At 50.1% G+C, this 23,366-nt stretch overlaps 1 protein-coding gene across 4 annotated transcripts in view; it reads left to right on the forward strand.

Moving 5' to 3' along the window:
• Positions 1–23,366, forward strand: part of Tox2 (TOX high mobility group box family member 2) — a 107,992-nt gene that overhangs the window by 25,123 nt on the left and 59,503 nt on the right. For 3 of the 4 annotated variants that reach the window (XM_069990114.1, XM_069990111.1, XM_069990113.1), the window contains exon 2: positions 19,334–19,399. In XM_069990114.1, the coding sequence (XP_069846215.1) occupies positions 19,334–19,399 (66 nt within the window). Of the gene's footprint in view, positions 1–12,659; positions 12,702–19,333; positions 19,400–23,366 lie in introns of those variants that run through there. The other variant, XM_069990112.1, reaches the window with a different exon arrangement.

The raw sequence follows: 23,366 nt of genomic DNA on the forward strand, positions 1-23,366 counted from the left end.
GGCGCATTGCATAATCAGTGAAGAGATGGTGACTAGGGAATCAGCAATTGGCAGGCTCCCTGCTGTGCCTGGGAGGCTGGGCTGGGAGTTGGCTGAGTTGGGGGGCAGGGCTCCTTGTTGACAGTGCTGTGCCCAGCAGACCAGGAGGCCCAGCCCCCTTCTGATGCTCCTATTTAGCACATGGCTGGAAATCTGGCTTTGTGCATGTGTGGCCCAGAAACAGAAGCCTCTTGCTGCTGGGGCCTGAGAGTGATGGAGAGAGACCATATACCTTCTGGGAGGGGCTTGTTGTCTTTCTCACAGCCAGTAGGAGGCAGCTGACCAGGGCTGCTAGGGAGGCCTCAGCCAGCCCATCAAGGAGGGAGCAGCCATCTGGTACCTGCTAGGTCCCAGGGTGTGGGGTGGGTGTGGCTTTCAGATAATAGGGTCTGGAACAGGGGACAGGCTCCTTGATCAAGCCTTCCAAACCTTAGTCTTCTCATCCATAAAATGGGGGCTTCACTGCTACTTTCCTGTATTGTGGTAGTTGTGTGTGTGTGTGTGTGTGTGTGTGTGTGTACACATCACATGATGCTCACACTTGACATGTGACAGGGCCTCCATACATGTTGAATGAATGAGTGAATGAATGAATGCACAAGTGACTCAGAACATGAATTCAGTAGGGGTGAGGTCTGACTCACAGCAGGGTATATGTTTGGGTACAAGTTTGTGTGGCCTGGGGGGGGGTGCGGAGGCTTCCCTCTATGCCAGACACTGCCTTCTGTTGGGGATGAGGTTGACAGTCATTGCTCTGTGTCTCCCGTCACTTTCTGACTAGATGGAGCATTCATTGTGGTACTTCTTTGACTCCTGAAGTCCACCTTTTAGTTTGCACACTTTCTGAACAACTTGCTGAAGGCAGCTGTGGGTTGGTGGGGTCCTGGGGGGAGGGGGTGGGTGGCACACCACGGCCATCCAGTGTTCATGCAGTGACTTGTGTTCTGAGAGCCCCGGCTGGTGGGACAATGGCCTTGGAAGGCCCAGAGTAGCTGGGAACAGAGACCTAACCCCCGCCTGCCTGGAGAACCATACCTGTGACAGCCATGGCTCTGTGCCCTGTCCATTGCGTGACTTCTCTGAGCTCCCCCCTAGCCCCACCCTGGGGATCCTGCGGAGCTTTTGATGTGTGCTGCACGCAGGCCAGCACACAGAGGCGTCTACTGAGGACTTAGAGGAAGAGGGAAGGGAGATGCCCAGGAGCAGCCGCTAGAGTTAAGGGCTCCGATTGCTGCTGGTGATGTGCGTGATGGCTCAGAGCCGAGTGATCTCAGGCAGGTTCTCTGTGCGCTCAGCAGAGCAGTCCAGGCCTCAGAGGATGCGCACTATGCTTGAGATGGATTTCCACTTGGAGACCCTGTGCCCCATCTTCCACCACCTGCATATTACCCCGGGAAATTAGGAATGGAGGCTGGATCCCAGGAAGCAGCTGGGGCTAGGCAGGCCCCCCCCACCCACAGTGACACCTGCTGGGAAGCTGGAGGAAAGGACTGGCCTAAGCCAGCACCCTCCCAATGAAAATTACAGATGGGGAGGATGTTGTCTTCTCTCAGTCCCTGGGGGCTGTTCTCCAGGCAGGCCTCAGGCCCCCTGCATTTAGGGGTCCTATTAAGATGAGCATTGGGAAGGGGTCTGTGGGCCTGGCTCTTCCTTTTTATTTATTTATGTTTTGGTTGGTCGTGGGGCCTGAGCCCTGGGCCTGGGCGCTGTCCCTCAGCTCTTCAGCTCAAGGCTAGTGCTCTACCACTTGAGCCACAGCACCACTTCCGGCTTTTTCTGCTTATGTGGTGCTGAGGAATCGAACCCAGGGCCTCATGCACTCTACCACTGAGCCACCTTCCCAGTCTGTGGGTCTTTTGCCTCATGGATCCCTAGCTGAGAAGTTTTACATAGCTCACCTGTGCTGTGTGTTGGGCGAGGTTGAGCTGGGGGAACAGCGGTGCCCTTTAACAGCAGAGGGACTTAGCCTAGGCCTTGGCTTTCACCTGGAGCAGCCATCCCTGGATGGTCTTCTCTCCAGCCTTTCTCCCTCCTTCGCCCTCCCTTTCCGTTTTCCCTCCCTCCCTCCCCAGCCCCGGCCCCCATAGACTTAGGCCTCTGAGGGCCTGGAATCCTCTTTGAATCCTACTCCACCTGCATGACCCTGTTTTGTTGCCTGTCACCTGGTGATTCCAGAAGCCTCATCCCAGGCATCTCTGCCACGGGAATCCTTCCGCACTCCTGGGCCTGCCCACCCCTGTCCCGGCCTCCTGGAGTCCCCCTCTCTTGCCTTCGCCTGGTCAGTCCAAGTGGCTCTGGCTGAGCCACTGCTTCCCAGTTTCTTCATCTCCAGACTTGTTTTCCCACCTGATTTCTCCAGTCCTTCCACCTGTCCCTGCCAGGTTGTTGCAGCTTTGCAACAAAGTCCCCTCAGCTCCTGGCCCTCCCCGGGTGACACTCTAGAAGACACCCATCCCCCCTCCCCCTGGCAGTGCACCTTGGCCTTGAGCCTGCCAGGAGCCCCGAGCGGCTGCTTGAGACACTCTTCTGTCCACAGTAAATACAAAGAGAATTAAGGTCCCTTAGACTTAAGACAGATCGGATTAGAATCCCCTCGTCTGCTGCTTGATTGAGCTGTGTGATCCTGGACAGACACCTAACCTCTCTGAGCTGGCAGAGTTTCACGATTGGCAAGACAACACATACACGATGGATTTCCCACTTACTGGAAACTTTTAAGTGTCCCCAGGACACGTAGAGTATTTGAATGGCCTCTCGTTGTTCTGAGTGGAACAAACACAAGGAGGGGCCAGGCCGGTGGACCCAGTGTCCCACATAGAAGCACCCTCTCTAGAACCCCAAACAGAGCAAAAATAGCAGCCATGAGGCCCAGAGCTGTGGAAGCCGCAGGAAGAAGCCACAGGAAGAAGCCGCAGGCCCGAGCGGATGTCAGCTGCCCGGAGCCTCGCTGAGGTCGCTCAGATGAGCTGGAGGAGCAGCCCTGACCCCTCCCCTCGCTGCCGCCTCCAACCACAGCATCAGATAAGGCTGTGGAAAAAGGCTGGCTTCCTCTCTGGGGAGGGCAATCGCAGTGCCATCTGTGGGTACACATGGCCCCCAGTTGCCTCCCTGGCTTCTTGCCGCCTCCCCCTGCCCACTCTGCCATATCCCCTTGCTGACCAAGATGACACCGACACACTCGTAGGTCAGTAGGGCCTCTGCACAGGCTGTTGTACTGCCTGGAATACTCAGCTCCCAACCCCTGCCAACACCTGCTCACCTCCCTCACCTGTTCCCAGGCCGCAGGACGGTCCCCTCCTCCCGGAGGCCCTCCTAGCAGCTGCTTTAAACTTGTGAGCCTTCTCACTCCCCCTCATCTGCTCACCCTGCCTGCTTCCCACAGCACTTCAGTACCTCCAGCCTGCTGTGTAGGACGCTGTGCAGATTCCTTGTTTTCTTTAGTAAGGCCCCGAGACCTTGGTTCACTGCGTGTTCCCAGTTGTCTGCGCGGTATATATGTGAGTGTGAGGAGACTCAGCCTGGTTACCAGAGGAGGTGGGGGGGGGGAGCGTTGCGGGGAGGCTTAGGGAGTTCTTTCAGGCCTGTAGGACCCAAGGATAGACTTGTATTGTCACTGGCACCAAGAGTCACCTGCCCTTACCAGATTGCCAGACTGACCCTTGAGGTGACAGCTCTATGGGACCAGAGAAAGTTCTGGAAGTCTATGATGCCTCATAGAATGGACTGTTGTAGCACTTGTGACTTCTTTTTAAAAAATACTTTTAGTTTTTTGGGTTTTTGTTGTTGTTGTTGTTTCTTGGGGTTTTTTTGGTGCCAGTTTTGGGGCTTGAATTCAGGGCCTAGGCGATGTTCCTGAGCTTGTGTGCACAGGGCTAGCGCTTTACCACTTGAGCCACTACCAGCTTTTTTTTTCTTCAGTAGGTAATTGGGGATAAGAGTCTCACAGACTTTCCTACCCAGGCTGGTTTTGAACCATCAGATCTCAGCCTCCTTTGTAGCTAGGATTATAGGTGTGAGCCACTGGCACCCAGCATGAGCCCATTTTTATAAATGGGAAGACTCAGAATGGAGTCTCATGGAATCTTCTTCCCTCTGGCTGCCTGAATAATCTTTGAAGACGTTAATCAAAGCATGTTTCTCCTCTGCGAAGCCCCTCTGTGGGCTCCCCACGGGGGTAAAATCTTAAGTGCTCTGGCGTGGCCCCAGGGACTCACATCGTATCCTTACCTCAAACTCCCCATTCTTCGCCCCAGGAGAGCTCTCTACCTGCTGACCTCTGGGACATTGCATGCATTTCCTCCTGAAGGAATCCATGGGGGATCTGAACCCAGGGCATCACTTCCAACCATGAGACCTTGCTCAGTTTTCTTCGTGGAGCATCAGTCTCTCATTTGTACCACGTCAGTGTGCAGAGAGACAGTTTTCAACCAGAGGCCTAGAACGTAAATCTCCAGTACTTGATTCTGCTTGAAACTCCCTTATTAGAAATGGAGAAAGCTGTACCAACCAAACTTGTTTTGGAAATACACTGCTGGCTCATCTGGGCCCCAGACCTGACTGATGTATGGTTTGCAACCAGATGCACTTCATACCGCAGAAATAGAATGTGTTTGGTGGCAGGGGTTGTGTTTTCCTCTCTCTTTTTCTCTGGTGCCCTCATCTTCTTACTCACCTGGGGTTAAGTTGGGGTTTGCTGGCTCAGAGGCAGAGGTTAAAGCTTGGGACATGAAGGCCAACTGCTCAAACATTTCTGCTATGAATTTAAAAGGGGGATTTTTTTTCTTATGATTCATCAGAAATCAGAAGGAAGTGTGTGACCGAGGAGAGGAAATTAGGGTTTGCGACCTGTATGAATCACCCCCTTTCTGACTGCTGGGTTATCCCCTTGCCCTTGGCAATGCTGATTTAACTGATGCTCTCAGATGCTCAGATTCTGCAAAACACTGAGGCTGGGGTCATTTTATCCTGTCTCCAAAACGGTTTCCCATTCTAGCCATGGGTGGAAGTTTCTCTTACCCTTAATCACTGTTTTATGCAATATTCCATTCATGCCCTTTGCTGGTTCCATCGCCCCATCGCACAACTGCTTCCTAGGTAAGCTCTGGTCTCACTCTCTGCTGCCCATTCTCCAGGAAGCTGGAGGCCACTTTCTAAAATGAGGTTTACACCCTGGATGTCTGTCTTTGACTCCCCAATGCACCCTCCTGCTTGCTTTTCTGTCTCACACTTTCTGTCTTGGTGTCTCTTTGGTCTCCTGGTTCAATAAACAGGTCCTATTTTGCTGCTGGTTTTGTTTTGTTGGTTGTGGGGACTGAACTTTGGGCCTGGGCGCTGTCCTTGAGCTCTTGAGCTGAAGTCTAGTGGCTCTTTCAATTTGAGCCACAGCACCACTTCAGTTTTCTGGTGGTTCATTGGGATAAGAGTCTCAAGGACTTTCCTGCCCAGGCTGGCTTTGAACTGTGATCCTCAGATCTCAGCCTCCTGAGTAGCTAGGATGACAGGTGCCTGGCTCACTGCTGTTATTGGCCTGTCCCCTCACCTGGCTCATTCTACTCATCCCAAAGAGAGCCTGCTTAGACTAACCTCCTCCTCTGTGAAGTCTTCTTGCGTGACCCCTGTGGAGCCAGGGTAGTTACACTCACTCAGATTCTACTCCTGTACCTACACTAGAGGACAAAGCTTCAGGGAGACAAAAGATTATCCTTCCATCCCTGCTCAGAGCACAAGGCTGTTGCCAGCCAGACTTGTTGTATTTGAGACATGCAGCCTTTGAGGGGACAGGGTCTCAGGCAGCAGCAGGGACCCTAGGTTCCACCCCCCCCCCCATTCTAGCTGGTTCTCTGCCAGCAATTGTCACCATGTTGCTCTCCAGTAAACCAGACTCAGTTCCATGTCCCCAGTACAGTGAAATAGTCTGTTTTCATGATGGTGGGTCCATTTCATGTGCATTTCCACTACTACTCTCCCTCCCCCCCGCCCTGCCCCCATGAATTTGTTTCTTGGAAATATTGCCTCTCCCGTACCTTTTCTGTTTGAATCTTGTGTCTTTTTGTCTATCAGTGCTTGCTTTCTGTTTAATTTGACAGAGCGTTCCTACAGCATATATATTAACTGTCTCATAGTGGGGGCTGATATTTTCTTAGTCTGATGTCCTTTTCATTTTGGTTTTATTATGTTTCCTTCCACAGAAGATATTAATGCATACATATTTGAACCTGTCAATCTCTCTTCCTCCGTGATCGCTTCAAGGCTGGGGAAGCTGTCTTGCACGGATCTGATAAACATTGTACACTGTGCTCAGATCTTTTTGCTCCAACATGACTTGTTTTTTTTTTTTTTTAACACTTAACTCTTAAATCCATTCGGAGTGCTTTGGGTGGGCAGTTTGAGTGGCTGTATCTAGTTCAATGTTTCGACACTAGAAAACTCCGCTGTCTTCATTCCTTTTTATTAGATCATCGGTCTTTGTCATCTTTGTTTCCAAAAAGGAGAAACAGAACAGAGTAGTCGTTAACGGGCGTGACTTTTGACTGGAGTTGAGCCTGGCAATGCCAGGTTCTAGCCGGGTGAGCCACAAACATGTTGGCTAAATTGAGCTTGATTTGGCCTCTGTGAAAAGGATGTTACTGTCTGCCATCAGGCTGTCTGTCACCAAGATTGAGCGCATTGTCCTGCATAAAGTCCATTGAATGGTGCCTGGCACAGAGCAAATGGCTTCTTTAGTCTCATTGGGCCTAATTCTGTCTCGTCGACTGCAAGTTCTCATTTTGTGTCACTGCGGCATTGCTTTAATAGTTGCCTTGCAAGATAGCAAAACCAGGTTCTGGCTTTTGTTCTGATTATTATGTTTGGGGCCTGAATTCAGGGCCTAGGGGGGCTATTCTTTAGGTGTTTTGCTCAAGGATACTGTTCTATCACTTGAGCCAAACCTCCACTTGCACTTTTTTTTTCTGGCTAATTGGAGATAAGAGTCTCTTGGATTTTGCTCCCCTGGCTGGCTTCAAACCTTGATCCTCAGATCTCAGCCTCCAGAGTAGCTTAAGATTATAGGTGTGACCCACTAGTGCCTGGCATTGCTCCGATCATTGCCTTAAGTTCTTGAGCCTGGTTTCTTTTCCGTGTGTGTTGGTGCCTTTCCTGTTCAGATAACTTGAAGATGAATCTCCTGCCCACATGCTCACATGAGATTTCTCTTATTCCAGCTACCTGGCCTTGGCTCACTCTTACCCTTCTACCTGACAAGTAGGTGTTACCTGCTCTGTCTTAGGTCTAGCTCCACTTCAGTGTCTCCTTTCCCTAGTGTCTTCCCAGATCTTTCCTGTGTCACAGCTGCCCCTCAGAGCATGCCAGTCAGTCAGGGACATCGTAGGTGTCTAATGGCAGAGCTTTGTTAGTAACTGGGCTGAATCTGGCTTCTGGAAGTTCAGGTTCAGAGGACCCAGCAGTATGATGGATGTCACTCCTGGTATGCTGTCAGTACTACCTGTGTTCTGGCCTCCGTTTTCCCAGTGTAATATTGAGAAGACTCTGAAGCAAGGTCAGTCTTTATTCCTTATGATTTATCTTCAGCTGGGTGGCTAATAGTGAAGAGGAATTAGAATAGTAAATATTCGAATTCTGTGCCTTAGAGTGATATTACCCTTTATGCTTTGGGCAGGAGGGGAAGGTCTTATTAGGCAAGCCCTCTACAGCCTCTTAGGCAGTGAGGAGAAAGTTGCTGTCTGGAACATAAGGGTCTGGTGGTGAAGAACAGAGGGGTGACTGGGTGGGAACCAGCCTTTCTAGGGCTTCGTGTTGCACTGGCCACTGCAGGCTGTGTGCACAACTACGCCAGCTCCATTCCCATTTTTAGGGGAAGAATCTGATAAGAAAGGCAAGATGCCTGTCCAAGGCCATCCAAGACAAGTTCTGAGCCTGGATTTGAACTCAGAGCCATATACTTCAGAGCTGCCCCATGCTGGCTTCCTCTCAGCTCCTCTCAGATATTAATGTAGCACTTAAAAGCATCAGCAGACACCGGGTACTGGCATACTTGAAATCCTGGTTACATGTGAGACTGGGATCTGAGGATCATGATTCGAAGCCAGCCCTGGGCATCCAAGTTCCATGAGACTCTTACCTCCAGTTAACCAGCAAAAAGCTGGAAATGGAGGTGTGACTCAAGTGGTAGAATGCCAACCTTGAGTGTAAAAAAAGCCAAGCAAGACTGCCAGACTCTGAGTTCAAGCCCCAACACTGGCATAAAAAAATACATTAACAATGTTTACAAATATCATTTCCTGTGTTATCTGGTGCTGACAGAAGGAAGTGAGCCTGGCATTTGGTCTGTGTGAGGTTTGGGGAGTTAGATGCACAAATGACATGTTCAGGTGACCTAGAAAAACCTTTCTAGGTCAAATGACAATTTGAAAAGATCTTTTTTTCTTCCTCTTCTTAAAACAAAAAAAGCACCCTACCATTCAACACTGTGGTTGACATATTTCCCTTCCAATAATACAAGCCCTTTGTGGCATGATTGAGGGGCTTGTTTTGTAGTGCTGGGGAGAAAATATCTCCCAGATCATCTGCGCATTGTTTCTCTCTCTCTCTCTCACTCCCCCGAGCCCGGGCTCCACCCCAAGCACGCTCATACGGCTTTTAGTTAATTGTCTTTGGCAAGAATTACTTTTGGGACTTGTTCCCAGCCGCGTGCCTGGCAGATAATTGTTCAGGCACAAATATTGGCAGCACCGGGAAGCTTGGGGCTCTACTACACTTCTGACCACACCACAGCCTGGGTGTTGGAACAGCTCCATACTATGGGAAAGGATTTGGCAAGACCACAGAAGTAGCTTAGACTGGTCACGGGGAGCTTTGGACTCTGGAGTTGGCCTTCCAGGCTGGCTCTTACCACTGAGGAGCTGTGTGCTCTTGGGCAAACTGCTTAACCTCACATGATCTCAACTTTTTTTGGGGGGGGGGGTCCGGTCATGGGGCCTGAACTCTGGGCCTGGGCGCTGTCCCTCAGCTCTTCAGCTCAAGGCTAGCGCTCTACCACTTGAGCCACAGTGCCACTTCTGGCTTTTTTTTTCTTTTTGTTTATGTGGTGCTGAGGAATCGAACCCAGGGCCTCAGGCATGCAAGGCAAAGTGATCCACCACTGAGCCAACTTCCCAGCCCATGATCTCAACTTTTGTACTCATCAGTGAGATGGGAGCCTTTGTAACAGTACCTTACCTCACTGGGTGGTGGTTGTGTTGTGAGGATGGCAGGAGTTGAAATGCGTCGTTTATCCAACTTGTAGCACACACAGGGCCTGCGTTGCATAGGTTAGTTCAGACAAAAGACACGACCATAGCTACAGTAGATGCTCCATATTCCAGCCAGCTCCTCCTTAGGACTGAGAACTGAGATACTCACACATGCCTGAGCCTTTCTCTCCCTGGCTGTGGCCCTGGGTGTACTGGGGAGGAGGCCTGGGCAGACTGACCCAGATACTTGGCCCATCCGGGGAATAAAGTGGTTAGCTCCTAATTTCAATTGGGACACCTCCACAAGGCCGTGAGACTCTTTATCTCCAATTAACTAAGAAAAAGCCAAGAGTAGAGCTGTGACTCAAGTGGTAGAGCACCAGCCTTCAACAACAACAACAAAAAAAGAATTTAGATGGTTATCCAGTGGGGAAAATGGGTCTGAGCAGAAAGTGACTAGGGCAGAGTCACATGGAGGCCTTTGTCTGGCCTGGTCCCTGCTGGTCCCTCATTCCTGACCCCTCAAGCTCAGCAAATAATTGTGAAGGAAAGAAGTAGATGGATATAGAAAGGGAAGATGGTGTTGGAGAACGAGAGTACAAACTACAATGTAGGAATGTATAAGATCAGGACTATGAATCCTTCTCTTTCCTCTTCCCCATCCCTTCCTAAGCTGGCCCATGGATGCTAGCTTAGGAAAGGCAAAGGGGAATTCTGGGAATGCAAGAAGGGCATCAAATCATGAGCCAGTCTAGTATAGCCCTGGCTCTACCCTTTGGATGGCCCCATCTCGCCACACCCTGACCCACTTCTTCCCAGCCCATCTCCTTCCGTAGATCCATCCTCCACACAGCAGCCAAATGAAAATGTTTGTTGAAAACAACATGTGCATAATTAAAGCTTAATGAGCGCTTGTCTGTTTGGAATGTGCAATTAGATTTATAATCGGGGATGGGAGCGAGCTCCGAATGGCTTTAAGTGGAGCTGAGAGAGGGGATAATTTTTGCTGTAAATCTGCAGTAATGCAGTCTGTGTGCAAAGTTACCAGTGGCTGTACCAGGGCTGCTGAGCCACTGTGCTTTGCTTACTGGGCCTGCCTGTTCGGGGCCCCTCTTGGCAGCTGTGGCCGGCTTCCATGCTGTGGTGGGCCTCAGAGGTGGACCTGCTCTGGGCTGGAGTTGGGCCTCCCACTGGAATAGGCTGTGAGTCCTGAGATGGAGACACCTGTGGGAAGTGAGGGCTGGGTGCTGAGTTCTGCTGTCCCAGCCTCCAGAATCACTTGGCACTCTGGTTTCAGAGCTGAGCCTTAGAATGGAATAAGTGCCCTACCTAGTTTGTTTCCCTGCTGTGCACACACAGTGCACATAGTAGGGCCTAAGTAGCATTTGCAGGGTGAGTGAATTCCTCTTTATCACACACTTGCCTTAAACAACTCTTCTTTGCCCTGGGGGCCTCAGTTTCCCTGCATCTACACAGGGAATTAGACATGCAGATGTTAGTTCTTCCAGGTACTGGGTTTGGGGTCTGAGCAGTAGCCGAGGCAGTGTCTAGACCAGCATCTTCCTCCAGAAAAAGGTGCCAACCAGACTTAGTAGCGTTCTTGCCCAGCACGTGTGAGTTTAATCCACCCCCCTTCCCCACTCCCCTACACACTTGAGAAGAATTTTAAAAACCAGGTGTAATGCGACCACATAGGCTGTTTTAAATTTCCTTGTAGCCATATTCAAAGAACATGAAAAGGTAAAGGTAACCATTATGAACTTCAATCGTGTGTTTCAGTAGTGTGTTTAACCCAGCGTGTCTAAAATGTCATTTCCACGTGTGACCTGTCTTAACAACATAACGTACTTCACAGCGTGACATACTTAGCATACTTCTTGTTGCTGTTCTCGTCCTGCGTCTTTGGGTCTGGTGGGCATCTTACATGCAAGCACAGCTCAGTGTGGACATTGCCTTTCGAGTGTTCAGTGGCTGCCTGGGCTGGCCGCCTCCCTCTGGCTGGCACAGGGATAGAAGGGGGTGGTTCAGAGCCAGGTGGTGGGCGGTGCATCCTGCCCATGAGGTGGGGGCGGACAGGTACCCGGTGGCACTCACCTGTAATCCCCATGGGGGCCACGGCTATTTGTATGCTGCCTCTTGATTTTTTTTTAATTGACCAAAACAAGTGGCACCGACTCCTGGTGGTGGGGGTGAGGGTCCTGCAGGGTCCCTAGCTCTGAGCTTGCTCACGAGGCATATTCTCAACCCCTTTGGCAGGCTGGGCACAAGACTTGTCTCCCTAGAACCCAGTCCAGGGTCATAAGGTCACCTGCTCTGGGTCACACAGTTTATACATGTTCGGAGTGGGAATCAGTGTGAGTTTTGAGACTCAGCCCGAGCTCATCCTGGCTGTGTGGCCTCGAGCAGATCCCCAACTTCTCTGGGCCTCAGCAGTGGTACTAGTTTGCCAAGTACAGAGAAGTACATAATGTGCAGCATTATGTCCAGTAAAGCAAGGGCACTAATCAGGAGAAAGACCTAGTTGGAGACAAAATGAGATTTGACATTTTTGAAGACAAAGTATAAAGGTTGTCATCATGGAAAAGAATTAGGCCTTGCTTGAACTTTCTTTTCTTTGTGCCAGTCCTGTTGGTTTGAACTCAGCCTGTAGATGCTGTCCCTTAGCTCTTTTACTTGAGGCTGGTGTTCGATCACCTGAGAGCCACAGCTCCACTCCTGGCTTTTGGTGGTTAATTGGACTCCCGTGGATTTTTCTGCCAGGGCTGGCTTTAAATGGGGTTCTTCAGATCTCAGCCTCCTAAATAGGTAGGATTACAGGTATGAGCCATGGGTGCCTGGCTCAGTAGGAGTTTTTATAGGCTGGAACTTAGAACATTTTTTTCTAGTTGTGTATAGTGGGCAAGAAGGTTCAAAGCTTTTTCTTATGCTTAGGACCTCAGAGTTTTGTGGGAAATGGCCCTTAGTCCTTCATCCCCACAAGAGAGGTAGCCACTGCAACTTGAGGTATTGTGGTAAGGATTCCGCAGCAAAACGAAAGAGATAGAGGCTTTTTTCAGCACTGAGGCAGTGCACCGAGCACTTTCTGCACTGTGACTCATTTAATGCAATGACCAAGGCCAGGATCATCATACCCATTTTCAAGATGAGGACGGAAACATACTCACTTAAAGAGAAATCACACAAGGTGCAAACAGTGCACCCGCAGTTTGGACCCTAGTGACCAGCACAAGCAGCCCTCATGTTTGTAACCATGGTGCCATTGTGTGCTTGTCCACATGGTAGTGGGACTTGAATTGAGCCTGAGATGTCCCTTCTCCATCTGCACAGGCTCTGTCCCTGCCATGCCCAGCATTTCCCGTCCTGATTCGTATCTCCCTGTAATACTTCCACGTGAAACCACACCCATGGCAGGGTTCAGGTCACAGCTGCCAGGTTTGTGCCTCTGTCTCTGCTTTATCTGTGCAGAATGAGTGTTCTCAGGGCTCATGTGGGGGCTGGCACTGTGTGCCGCTTTGATTGTTACCCTTTAGATCTCTCCAGCGATCTAGAGAGAGAGGAGGCGCATCTCTCCAGATCTGCAACTGGCTGTGCATCCTGGGTCTTTGATCCCTATCTCTGTGAGGAGGAGAGAACGCAGCAGCTTTGTTAGAACAACATTGCTTTGGTACCTGAGCAGGCTGCCACGGCCGAGTTCCCAGCTACTCTGATGTTCACCTTGCTCATCGCTATGCCGGGGAGGTCATGACAGGCCTGGCGTCCCTTTGGGGTTCCAGTGAGATGACCTGGCAACAGGTCAAGGGCTGGTATACAGTAGACACTCTCTGGCCTGTGCCTTGGGTGTCATGTTCCTGCTCATTGCCCTGGGTTCCTCGCATGGTGGAGTTTCCAAGTCACTGTTTTGTTTTTTGTTTTTTGGTTTTTTGTCAGTCATGGGACTTGAACTCCGGGCCTGAATGCTGTCCCTCAGCTCTTCAGCTCAAGGCAAGCGCTCTACCACTTGAGCCACTATGTGCCATTTCCAGTTTTCTGTGTGGTTTATTGGAGATAAGAGTCTCACGGACTTTCCTGCCCCGGCTGGCTTTGAACTCAAATTTCAGCCTCTTGAGTATCTAGAATTTTAGGCGTAAACCACCAGCGCCCAGCTAAGTCACTGTTTTCAACAGTACCTATGCTCGAAAGCCCATCTCCTGCCTCTGTCCCCTGCACTAGGCCGGTCCTGGCCCTGTCACTTGTGTCACTGGCTAATACAAGATGCCGAATGAGTTTCACTGCAGTATTTCACATCGCTAGTCTTTCTGAATTAAACAAGAGCTTAGTCTTTGCAGGTTTGGGGAAACGTGGAGTTCAGGAGGCAGAAGTTCTGGGGATGGCTGTTCCCCTATATTCCCATCTGTGAATATAGGGCTGGTGGTTGAATTGGAGTTACAGCAGAGCTGTCAATGCCCAATCAGGAAAGCTTTTAGTCATATTTGTGACCACTTGTTCAGAGCTCAGAGCTGTGACCAAGGCTGGCTTTTCATTCATTACAGATCTGGAAAACAGGAAGAGTAAAGGGCCACTGGCTTCTTCAGAGGCCTGGGGGCTTCTGGGAAGCAGGGTAATGTCCTGACCATTATTATGGTCTGCCTGGCATCTGGAACAGGTCTGGTGCACAGTAAGAGCCTAGCAAATTGTATTCAATGAATGGCTTTTTAATCTCTTTTCCCTCCTTTTCTTAGTGCCATTATTTATTCACATGTTTGCAAGTTCCCAGGGGGAAGTAGCAACATTCCTTGTAAAATCCCCAGTGTGTGGGAGCCTGGTCCATGGGACATTGTAGGTGCATCTTAGACCCAGGACCTAGGACCAAGAATGAGAATGAATACAAGGGAGACATAGGAGGGATGATGGAATCAAGGCAAAGGGACTGACCTTGAACTGGAGAAAGACAGTTGACCTTTTCAGGCTCACGGGGTGGTGGTAATGTAAGTAGTTGGGGAAGGCTGAGAGAGTGGAGGGGGCTATCTGACCACCCCAGGATTAACAGTGCTGTAGGAAACAAGGTCATCTGCTAGACTGAGGGGGTTTGGCCTCGCGACAGGAGTTTAGTGTAAAATAACAATAATAGGTAACATCTGTCAAGCATCTGTCAGAAATGGCTAACATTAAATGCAGATATGAGCTCCTGTCTAATACCTGAACACAGGTGTCAAGGAATATTAGCTGCTATTTTGCAGATGAGGAAACTAAGGCAAAGAGAAGTGAAATCCAAGGTTAAATGTGCAGAAATCCAGGGTCACATGAGTAGCCAGTGGTGAGTGGAACCAGTGCTCAGATTCAGGAATCCAGCCTGTTCCTACTGGGCTGCACCATCTTAGAATGTGGATTTGTAAAAAGCCAGACTATTGGGGAAGAGGGGGAGAGGGAGCGGAAAAGGATGGCAGGGAGTGCCAGAGGGAGGGCCTGAGGGAGGAAGGGTTAGATTTCAACGCAGAGAGGACTGGGGAGACAAATGCTCCAGGTTGTCCCTGCATCGTTGAGGGCACTAAGCTCTGAATCCCTGGGCTGGGCATGGGGCACCTGGATGCAGGGCTCAGAGATGTGGAGTCCACACAGGGTTTAATCTGAAAGGTGAGGAGATTGCCAACAATCACTAGTAATAGCCAGGATGAAAATGGATCTGTGGGATCACCAAGCAGAAAGCTTTTGTGGGTGATTGGATGGGCTACCCAGGGGTACAGAGTATGGGGTACTGTGGAATGACTTCTTGTGCTGAGGGGAGGGCAGGCCCACCCTGCCACAAGTTCAGTGTCAGATTGGAGGAGTTCATTAGCTAAATGGGGGAGGTGTCCACGGAGGCGTCGTACATGGAAACATTGAGGTAACTTGGCTAATGATGAGGATTTCAGGAGCAGTGGCACACTGCAATTCTAAGAAGCCATGACTTTGTCCAAGGAAAGCATAAAAAGAGTCATAAGGAAATACCAGACCAGCTTATCCACTCCATACCATCCCATTCACCCATACACCCTAGTCTCATCTACCCAGGCACTTGCCCATGCATCTATCCATGCATCCCAAACATGCCATACAACCACCCATTTGTTCATGTCATCCATCATCCCAGTGGTCTTTCCATACTGTGTCTCTTCACTGACATCTGTTGTCTCATCCATCCATCCATCCATCCATCCATCCATCCATGTAAACACCCATCCATGTATGCTTCCATGCATGCATGCATGCATCTATCCATCCATCCACTTACTCCTCTCAGCTCAGCCATTGCAATCTACACAGTCCCCAGCTGCATCTGCTCATCCATCCATCTGTCCATTCGTTCATTCCTCTATCCCATTAATAAACCATCTTGTTATTAGTAGGATTATGTTGATTACATATTAAGATCATAATATTATAAATATGTTAGCTTAAATAGACTATATACTCTTTAAACTATAGCTACTAGAAAATTTACAGTTACATGTGTGGCTCACTTTTATGACTCGCATTAAGTTTCTGTTGAACAGTGATAATTTATACCATCCATCATCCATCTAGCCATCATCTATCTAGCCATCTAGCCAGCCATCATTCATCCATCTACCCACCTATCTATCTATCATCCATCCATTATTCATCTGAGTATGCCTCCATGCTTCCTTATATCCATCCATCTATCCATCTATTTCTTTTCTCCCTTTCACCCACACCCACTTATCATATATGTCCACCCCACAGATATTTTATTGATATCTACTGTGAATCAATGATTTTTCAGGGTCAGAAGGATAAGGCTGGGACTAGCTGAGGAACTTGCCCAAGGTAGGAGAGGTGGAGCTGGGTTCTTGACTGTAAGACCAGTGTTCTTTACTTTGCACATTGCTTGTTATAAGCCTACCTTTCCTTTAAGATAAAAACAACAACAACAATAAATCCTTTGTGAGAACATGATGGACTTAGATTGCGAGGTGGATGTTGGAATGGGGGCTCAGGATTGCCTGTCCCCAAGGGAACCACACAGTGTGGGGAGAGGCAGACACTTGAGAAACCTCTGTGAACGCGTCCTGTGGTCGTTGTGAAAGGGTTATCCTTTTGCATGCGATGTTTGCGAAAATGTGAATTCTTTCAGATTCCAAAACTCATTTCCATGACAAAACTCTTGGGAAGGGAAGATGAAGGCCTGGCTTTTGCAGAACAATCTTCCAGCTGTAATGAGGACTGAAGATGGCAGTGGGAAAAGGAATTATAATTAGAATATGAAATGGGGAAAATTAATCTATTCCAGGCAGTGGCTAAGAGGATGTTCTCCTGACGTTTCATGGCCATTCTTAGTCTGTTGTTTTCCCCCCTCCCATTTCTTCTTCACAATTTAAAGCATGCAGAGGCTGTGTGGTATATATACATATATATACATACATATATACATATATATATATATATATATATATATATATATATATATATATATAAGATTTTTGGCTGACGGACTGATAAATTATAAAAGAGGCACAGGATTTGGACCCTGTGAGTCCCTGCTTTATATGTCTCCCATCCACACTTGCTGTGTGTTTGTGTTCACACTTATGTGGATGACATTAGGCAATGGCAGATATGTGGTGGGTTTCCCCGTGTCTGGCACACCTTTCTTTCCTGTGTGTCTGCTGTGGGGACTATGTGCCTGACACAGACAATCTTGAGACATGCATCCTTGTGCTAGTGCTCTTGCGCATTGCTTTGTGCCCCCCAGGAACGTGAGGCATGGGACCACGTGCTCTCTAGAACGCTGAGTTTAGTGTGTGACACAGGTCCGTGCCAACATGGGCCTTGGGTGCACCTGTGTCCCCCATGCCTTTGCATGCCACACAGGTCGCCTCAGCACACATTGAGCAAGAATGGTTTGGTCACACACAGAGACAGAGACAAAGGTCAAATCACAGGGTCAACTCAGAGCCCTCGGGGTCCCCTCCCTCCCCACATCCCCACTCCAGAGGCTCTGCCAGGTTGGAGCTCTGGCAGAGATGGGCAAATGGCAGGTCTACCTTCTCTCTCCGTTCACAGATTCTCATCCCAGCATGCTTTGGGGCACTGTGTAAGACACTAAGGGGACCCTAACAAAGGCAGACCCCAGACCAATCAAGTCCTTCTTGGAAGCCAGATGCACATTTACTCCAGCACATGTCAGCTCTTTCTTGGATGTTGGCTGAACAAAAGTGTGAATAAGGAAGCCAACTTTAGGCGTGCCCTGGGCCACATGGGCATCTGCCCATCCCCCCTCAATCCAGGGTCTCCTTTCCAGCAATATAGTGTAGGACAAGGCTCTCCCAGGGCCCAGTGGTCTCCAAGACGACTACCAATGGCAACTACTCTTCTCTGAGCCTTTAACACACTTGTCAAGAATCTGCTGTGTGCTGAGCTCTGGGCAAATTGTTAGGTCCTTGGAAAGATCTAGAAAAGCCTTGATCTCTGTTAGCAGGGAACTTGCAGCCCAGTAGGAGAGATGGAGCAGGGTAAGGCAATCAAACGGTGCTGAGTCCCAGTCTCTCCATAATGGGAGGGGCCTACTCTTCCCCACCTATTTCCTTGGTTTTTAGCAGGGAAAAGTGCGTTTTCCTTGTTAGTCCACTGTGAGGGTTTAGTATTGTCTTCATGGAAAGCACGTTGCTCAGTGCCAGGATAAACATTCATTAGCCAGGTTTTGGGGGGCAGACGTCTCTAAGGAGAGAGTGTGAACTGCCTTGGGAGCGTGGGCAGTGTTTACCAAAATCCTAAGTGCACCTGCCTGCTCAGCAAATTAACTACACGTTACCCACCTACTGTGGAGTCGTAGGCGCAGGCCAAAGAATTGTGTTCCACTAGAAAGCACTTTCCAAGGTGCTGTACTACAGGAAACCTCAGTGCCAGTCAGCTCCACTTCTGGCTTTTTTTTTTGGTAGTCAGTAGAAATAAAGAATCTCGCAGACTTGGCAGTGCAGGCTGGCTTCGAACCACGGATCCTCAGGTCCCGTCTCAGCCTCTCCTGCCTGTGTGCCTCTTGTGCTTCAGGAATTTTCTCCTACCAGCCGAATCTATCCTAGCACACTGTCTACAAGTGGCCTTCTGCAGGGCCTGCTTGGCTGGTTGCGCCTTCTCATGTCCCATAAGGGCCATGGACGATACAGAGCCACCCCTGGCTTCATGATGTGACTAACTGTGATGCAATTTGTGCCCCAGAACAATCATGGGTTGGGCTAGACTGGGTCTCCAGCTCCCCAATTTTGTGGGCTATTTTTAAAGACTATCCCCTCAGAAGTGCAAGCACTTGAACACTTGCCTCGGGCTCTGCTTCTGGGGAGGCTTTCTAAAGTACCTGTCTCGAGGGTACTGAATTGAGTGTAGTTAAAGAGGCTTTGTTGAGTCAGGTGCTGTAAATCGTCACCTCCTCTACCGAGGAGATCGATGGTCAGGATCCCCAGCCCACAGATGAGGACCAGACACCTGCTCATACGTCGGGGTGAGGAGGGAGCAGGGGCCTGGCACCCCACAGTTCTCTCACTATACCTGACTCCTGCTGGGGGATTCTTCCTGTGTGTCAATGATTAGTTCCTCTGCAGGGTGTCTACCACAGTCCTCACACTCTGTGGTCTCATGGGGTGGGAAGAACAGGAGAAGCGCAAAGCCGCATGGGGTGGTAAGGCCTGGACAGCATGTCTAGGGTCATGTGATGGCCCCAGGCTCTGGAGCTCTCAGCCTTGCCTGGTACATAGGAGTCTAGCTTTGGCTGATGGCCTGGAGGACATCAGCCACAAGGTGCTTGCCTACTTCTGGGGCGAGGAGGCGCCATGCCCGGCCAGGGTGTGAGCGAAGAGCTGGTCCTCCATCTTCATCCTCCACATGCCAGCCTTGCTGACATGAGCCCTGAAGGGGCTCCTTGCAGACTCTCCCTAGAAGGGAGCCCTGCTGGAAGGGGGCCTCAGGCATCCTAGGCTACAGGTTTTGCTCTCATTCTTTCCGGCCAGCACAGTCCCCTGACCTCCATTGGTGGCTTGTCCTGCTGCCACCTCAAACACGTTTTAATCAGCACTGCTTCTTTCTGTCTGTTCTAGTTTGATGGTGACAGTGCCTACGTGGGGATGAGTGACGGCAACCCAGAGCTCCTGCCAACCAGCCAGGTGGGTGCCCCTCCCCCTCCCTCCCCCAAGTGGGGTCTGAGCTCGGGCTGGCTGGAGCCAAGCTGCTCCTGGGGCGGCGGAAGGAGGACTGCAGCGTCAGGAAGTGCAGCCTGCTGCTCTTCCTCTCCAAATGTTCACGAAGAGCAGTTGAGTTCTTCAAAGCGATAATCTGGGTTCAGAGAATGTTCTAGAAATCAACCCTCCTGGCCTGGCGCCGGTGGCTCACGCCTGTAATCCTAGCTACTCAGGAGGCTGAGATCTGAGGATCGTGGTTCAAAGCCAGCCCAGGCAGGAGACTCTTATCCCCAATAAAACACTAGAAAACCAGAAGTGGCGCTGTGGATCAAGCGGTAGAGCGCTTGCCTGGAACTGAAGAGCACAGGGACGGTGCCCAAGCCCAGAGTTCAAGCCCCATGATCAACCAAAAATAAAAAAAGAAATCAACTCTCCTGGTACTGGTGGCTTAATGTGAAATATTAAGAACTTGTGGATACTCAAAATGTGATGTCTACATTCTCCATGCTCAGGGCAAGTTTTGGGGGTTCCCAGGTACCACCTGTCCCTTCCTTCACAGTGCCCTGGGGATATGCCAATAGCAGATGCCCACAGACCCATGCATCGGTGTGCAGGTTCTCTGCCTGCCTGGCGTTGGTCTACCTGCCTGGGGAGGCTGGTGGACCTGGCTTCCTACAGGGTCATTTCAGACAGGGTCATGAGTAGGGGGTCACTGTCCATCTCCAGGCTTCGGGGGGCGCACACATGCAAAATGGAGTGATGTTTTCATAAGTAGATGAAAGTTAACATTCCTCCCAGCTGTGGACATCCATGCTGCTGGCTGTCAGGCTGGGGAGGGTCCTCACTGCAGGCTGTTCCTGAGAATGGACCGGTGAGGCTGGTACCACCTGCAGTGTGCTAGCATAGCTCAAGAGCTGGGTGGGACCAGCTGCAATAAAACCCGAGGCTCAGGAAGAGACCTAGCCCTGCACCTCACCTCCAAGTCTGAATTGGGTGGTCCATCCACCAACAGGCTGGGCATGTGTTTTCCAGGTGGGGAAGAAAACAGATTTCTGTTAATTAGTTCAGACAGTTCTGGGCCTTCCTCTGTGGTAGATGCCATAGGGCCACACATAAGTGAGAGGTTGGGCTGTGGCCCTCAACCCTGCCAATAGGAAGCCACTGTGGTCCCAGGGGGTGTGTGAAGACAAGGCATTGCACTCGCTTCCCTTGCCCCAGGGCAAGGTGCCCGTGGTAAGGATGCCCCTTTGTCTAGCCTGTCCTGGTGTGAGCACCGGGCTGCTACAACTATGTTCTCTTACATTGTTTTATGTGTGCCAGCTTGTAAGACTGACAGGCAAAATTCCAGGCCCTGGGAGCATCCATTGATGTCACTTACCAGTTAATAATCAACTTAGAAATGCAGTCATCCTCCCGGGCTTACTCCAGAATATCTCCTGTGCCTTTTCACACAATCTTGATTGCTTTTTTGTGTGTGTGTGCCAGTACTTGGGCTTGAACTCAGGGCTTGGGCATGCTCAAGGCTAACACTTGAGCCACAGCTCCTCTTCTGGCTTTTTGGTGCTTAATTGGAGATAAGAGTCTCACAGACTTTTCTGCTAAGGCTGGCTTCAAACTGTGATCTTCAGATCTCAGCCTCCCGAGTAGCTAAGATGACAGGCGTGACCCATTGGTGCTTGGCCTGTGCTGCCTTTTGTTAATGTCTGGAGCACTGGTGTTGAGAACCAGTGGAGTCAGGCCTAGCTGGCACTCTGGTAGAAAGTGTTGGCATGTCCTACCAGGAGGGGAAAGTGCGGCTCTGGGGTCTGTGTCCGCTTTAGGCGTTCACAGATGAGGTACAGTCCTTGAGAGGAGACTCTGGGACGATAAATGTCCTCTCCCCCCAAACCAGGAATAATAATAGTCTCAGCTGTCGGTGCTGCACTTCCCAGACTGTAGAACGTTTCTCGGTGGTTATTTTAGCCATCTTCATGATACTGCCAAGGCCATGTTAGATGCAGCTGAGGCTCAGGGATGTTGATTGACTCCACAAAAATGACCAACCAGGGCCTCACACCAAGCCCCGCCCCTGACCTTGCTCTGCCTTTGGAGAGCCTGGTGCAGCCCACTCCCACGTGGCCACTGACTTGATTTACCCTTAATGTCACTTCCTAAGCGAAGTCCTCATGACCCCCAAATTCAATCAAACCCCCTCCTCATAATTTTTATGGCACTAGATCATTTTCTGTGACTCTATGGTGGAAGGGGCAAGTCTCTCCACACACCACTTGCACTCTAGTGGGGTGCAATGTCTGGCACAAGTCAGGAAACACTGGTGTGGTGGGGGAATGTGACCCCTGCTTTTGTCTGCTTTCTTAACAGTAGAGCAAGGTGACTTGACTTCCAGTCTTTCTCGATCCCTTGTGCTGTCTATTATCCACACACGGGCCTTTTTGACTGAAGACTGTATGAAGCAGACATTAGGATTTGCTGAGATTCTAACTACCCAGTAGCATGAACTAACTTTCTTTTTTGGGGGGGAGGGCAGGGGGGTCCAGTTGTGGGGCCTGAACTCTGGGCCTGGGCACTGTCCCTCAGCTCTTCAGCTCAAGGCTAACGCTCTACCACCTGAGCCACAGCGCCACTTCCGGCTTTTTTTTTTTGCTTATGTGGTGCTGAGGAATCGAACCCAGGGCCTCAGGCATGCAAGGCAAGCGCTCTACCACTGAGCCACCTTCCCAGCCCCTGAACTAACTTTCATGTGAGCAAAATTTGCAGCTCCATCCCAGGTATTTCTGTGCACATACCTGTCTGTAGTATTAGAGAATGACCCCAGCGCTAACACATGCTATACAAGGGTTCTACCACTTTAGCCATGCCCCTCTGTCCTTTGGTTTTGCTTTTTTTTTTATGATAGGGTTCCAGTCATTTTGCCCTGAGGTGTGATTCTTCAGCCTTTACCTCCTACGTAGCTGGGATTAGAGGTGTGTGCCATCACACTAGCTACCAGGCTCCTTTCAATGTTTTCAGTTTAGCTGCAAACAAGCACTTCATGTAGTGGCTTAAAACTATTTCATGGCTCCATTCATTTACAGATCGATGGGGTTCAGCTAGGAAGGGGACGGCTCTTCAAACTGCTTGAATGATAGCAACAAATTTGAGGGCAGCCCTGGGCGGGATGAGATGGGGGTCGCTGCTGTTCTAGGGCTTCCGGTCCTCCAGAAGGCCAGCCTGAAGCTTACACACTAGGTGGAAGACAGCCTTGTAGAGCAGTGAGGAAAGATACTGCAAGACCTCCGCAGACCTAGACTTGATGCTGGTATGTCATTACTTCTAGCTCTTTCTACTGGCCAAAGCCAGTCACAGAGCCAAGGAGTGGGACAATAGCTATTAGCTTTCGATGGTGGGGGTTGCAAAGCATTGTGGTCTTTTTAAAGACCACATGTGGGAGACACAGGGAATGTGGTTCAGGCTGGTGTTGTTGGAGAATAATGCAAGACTTCTCCAGGTCCTACCCCGCTGCCCTCTAGGCTTTTCATTTGGTTGTACTGGGGCTTGAATTCAGGGCCTAGGTGTTGTCCCTTAGCTTTTTAAAATTGGTTTGTTCAAAGCTAACTCTCTACTACTTAAGCCACAGCTCCACTTGTAGCATTTTACTTGTTAATTGGAGAGAAGAGCCTCACAGACTTTCCTGTCTGGGCTGGCTTTGAACCTCTGTCCTTAGATCTCAGCCTCCTAGGATTACAGGACTGAGCCACACGTGTGCAGCTGGTCTTTAATGGCAAGAGTTCTGTATAATCCTCGCTTTTTCCTGGAGTGCCCACACCAACTAACACAGGTGAATAGGTGAACAGCACGTCACTCCCTCCCTGCCCCGCCCCTCCTCCTTCCTCCTCTGTGCTTGGCTTTGAGTGACTTTGGTACCAGAATTTCCTGGACAGACTGAGACATAATTCTCAGACAGGGCTGCAGT

This window comes from Dipodomys merriami, unplaced genomic scaffold (genome assembly GCF_024711535.1).
Source record: "Dipodomys merriami isolate MVZ:Mamm:240054 unplaced genomic scaffold, mDipMer1.0.p SCAF_39, whole genome shotgun sequence".
Lineage (NCBI taxonomy): Eukaryota > Metazoa > Chordata > Mammalia > Rodentia > Heteromyidae > Dipodomys > Dipodomys merriami.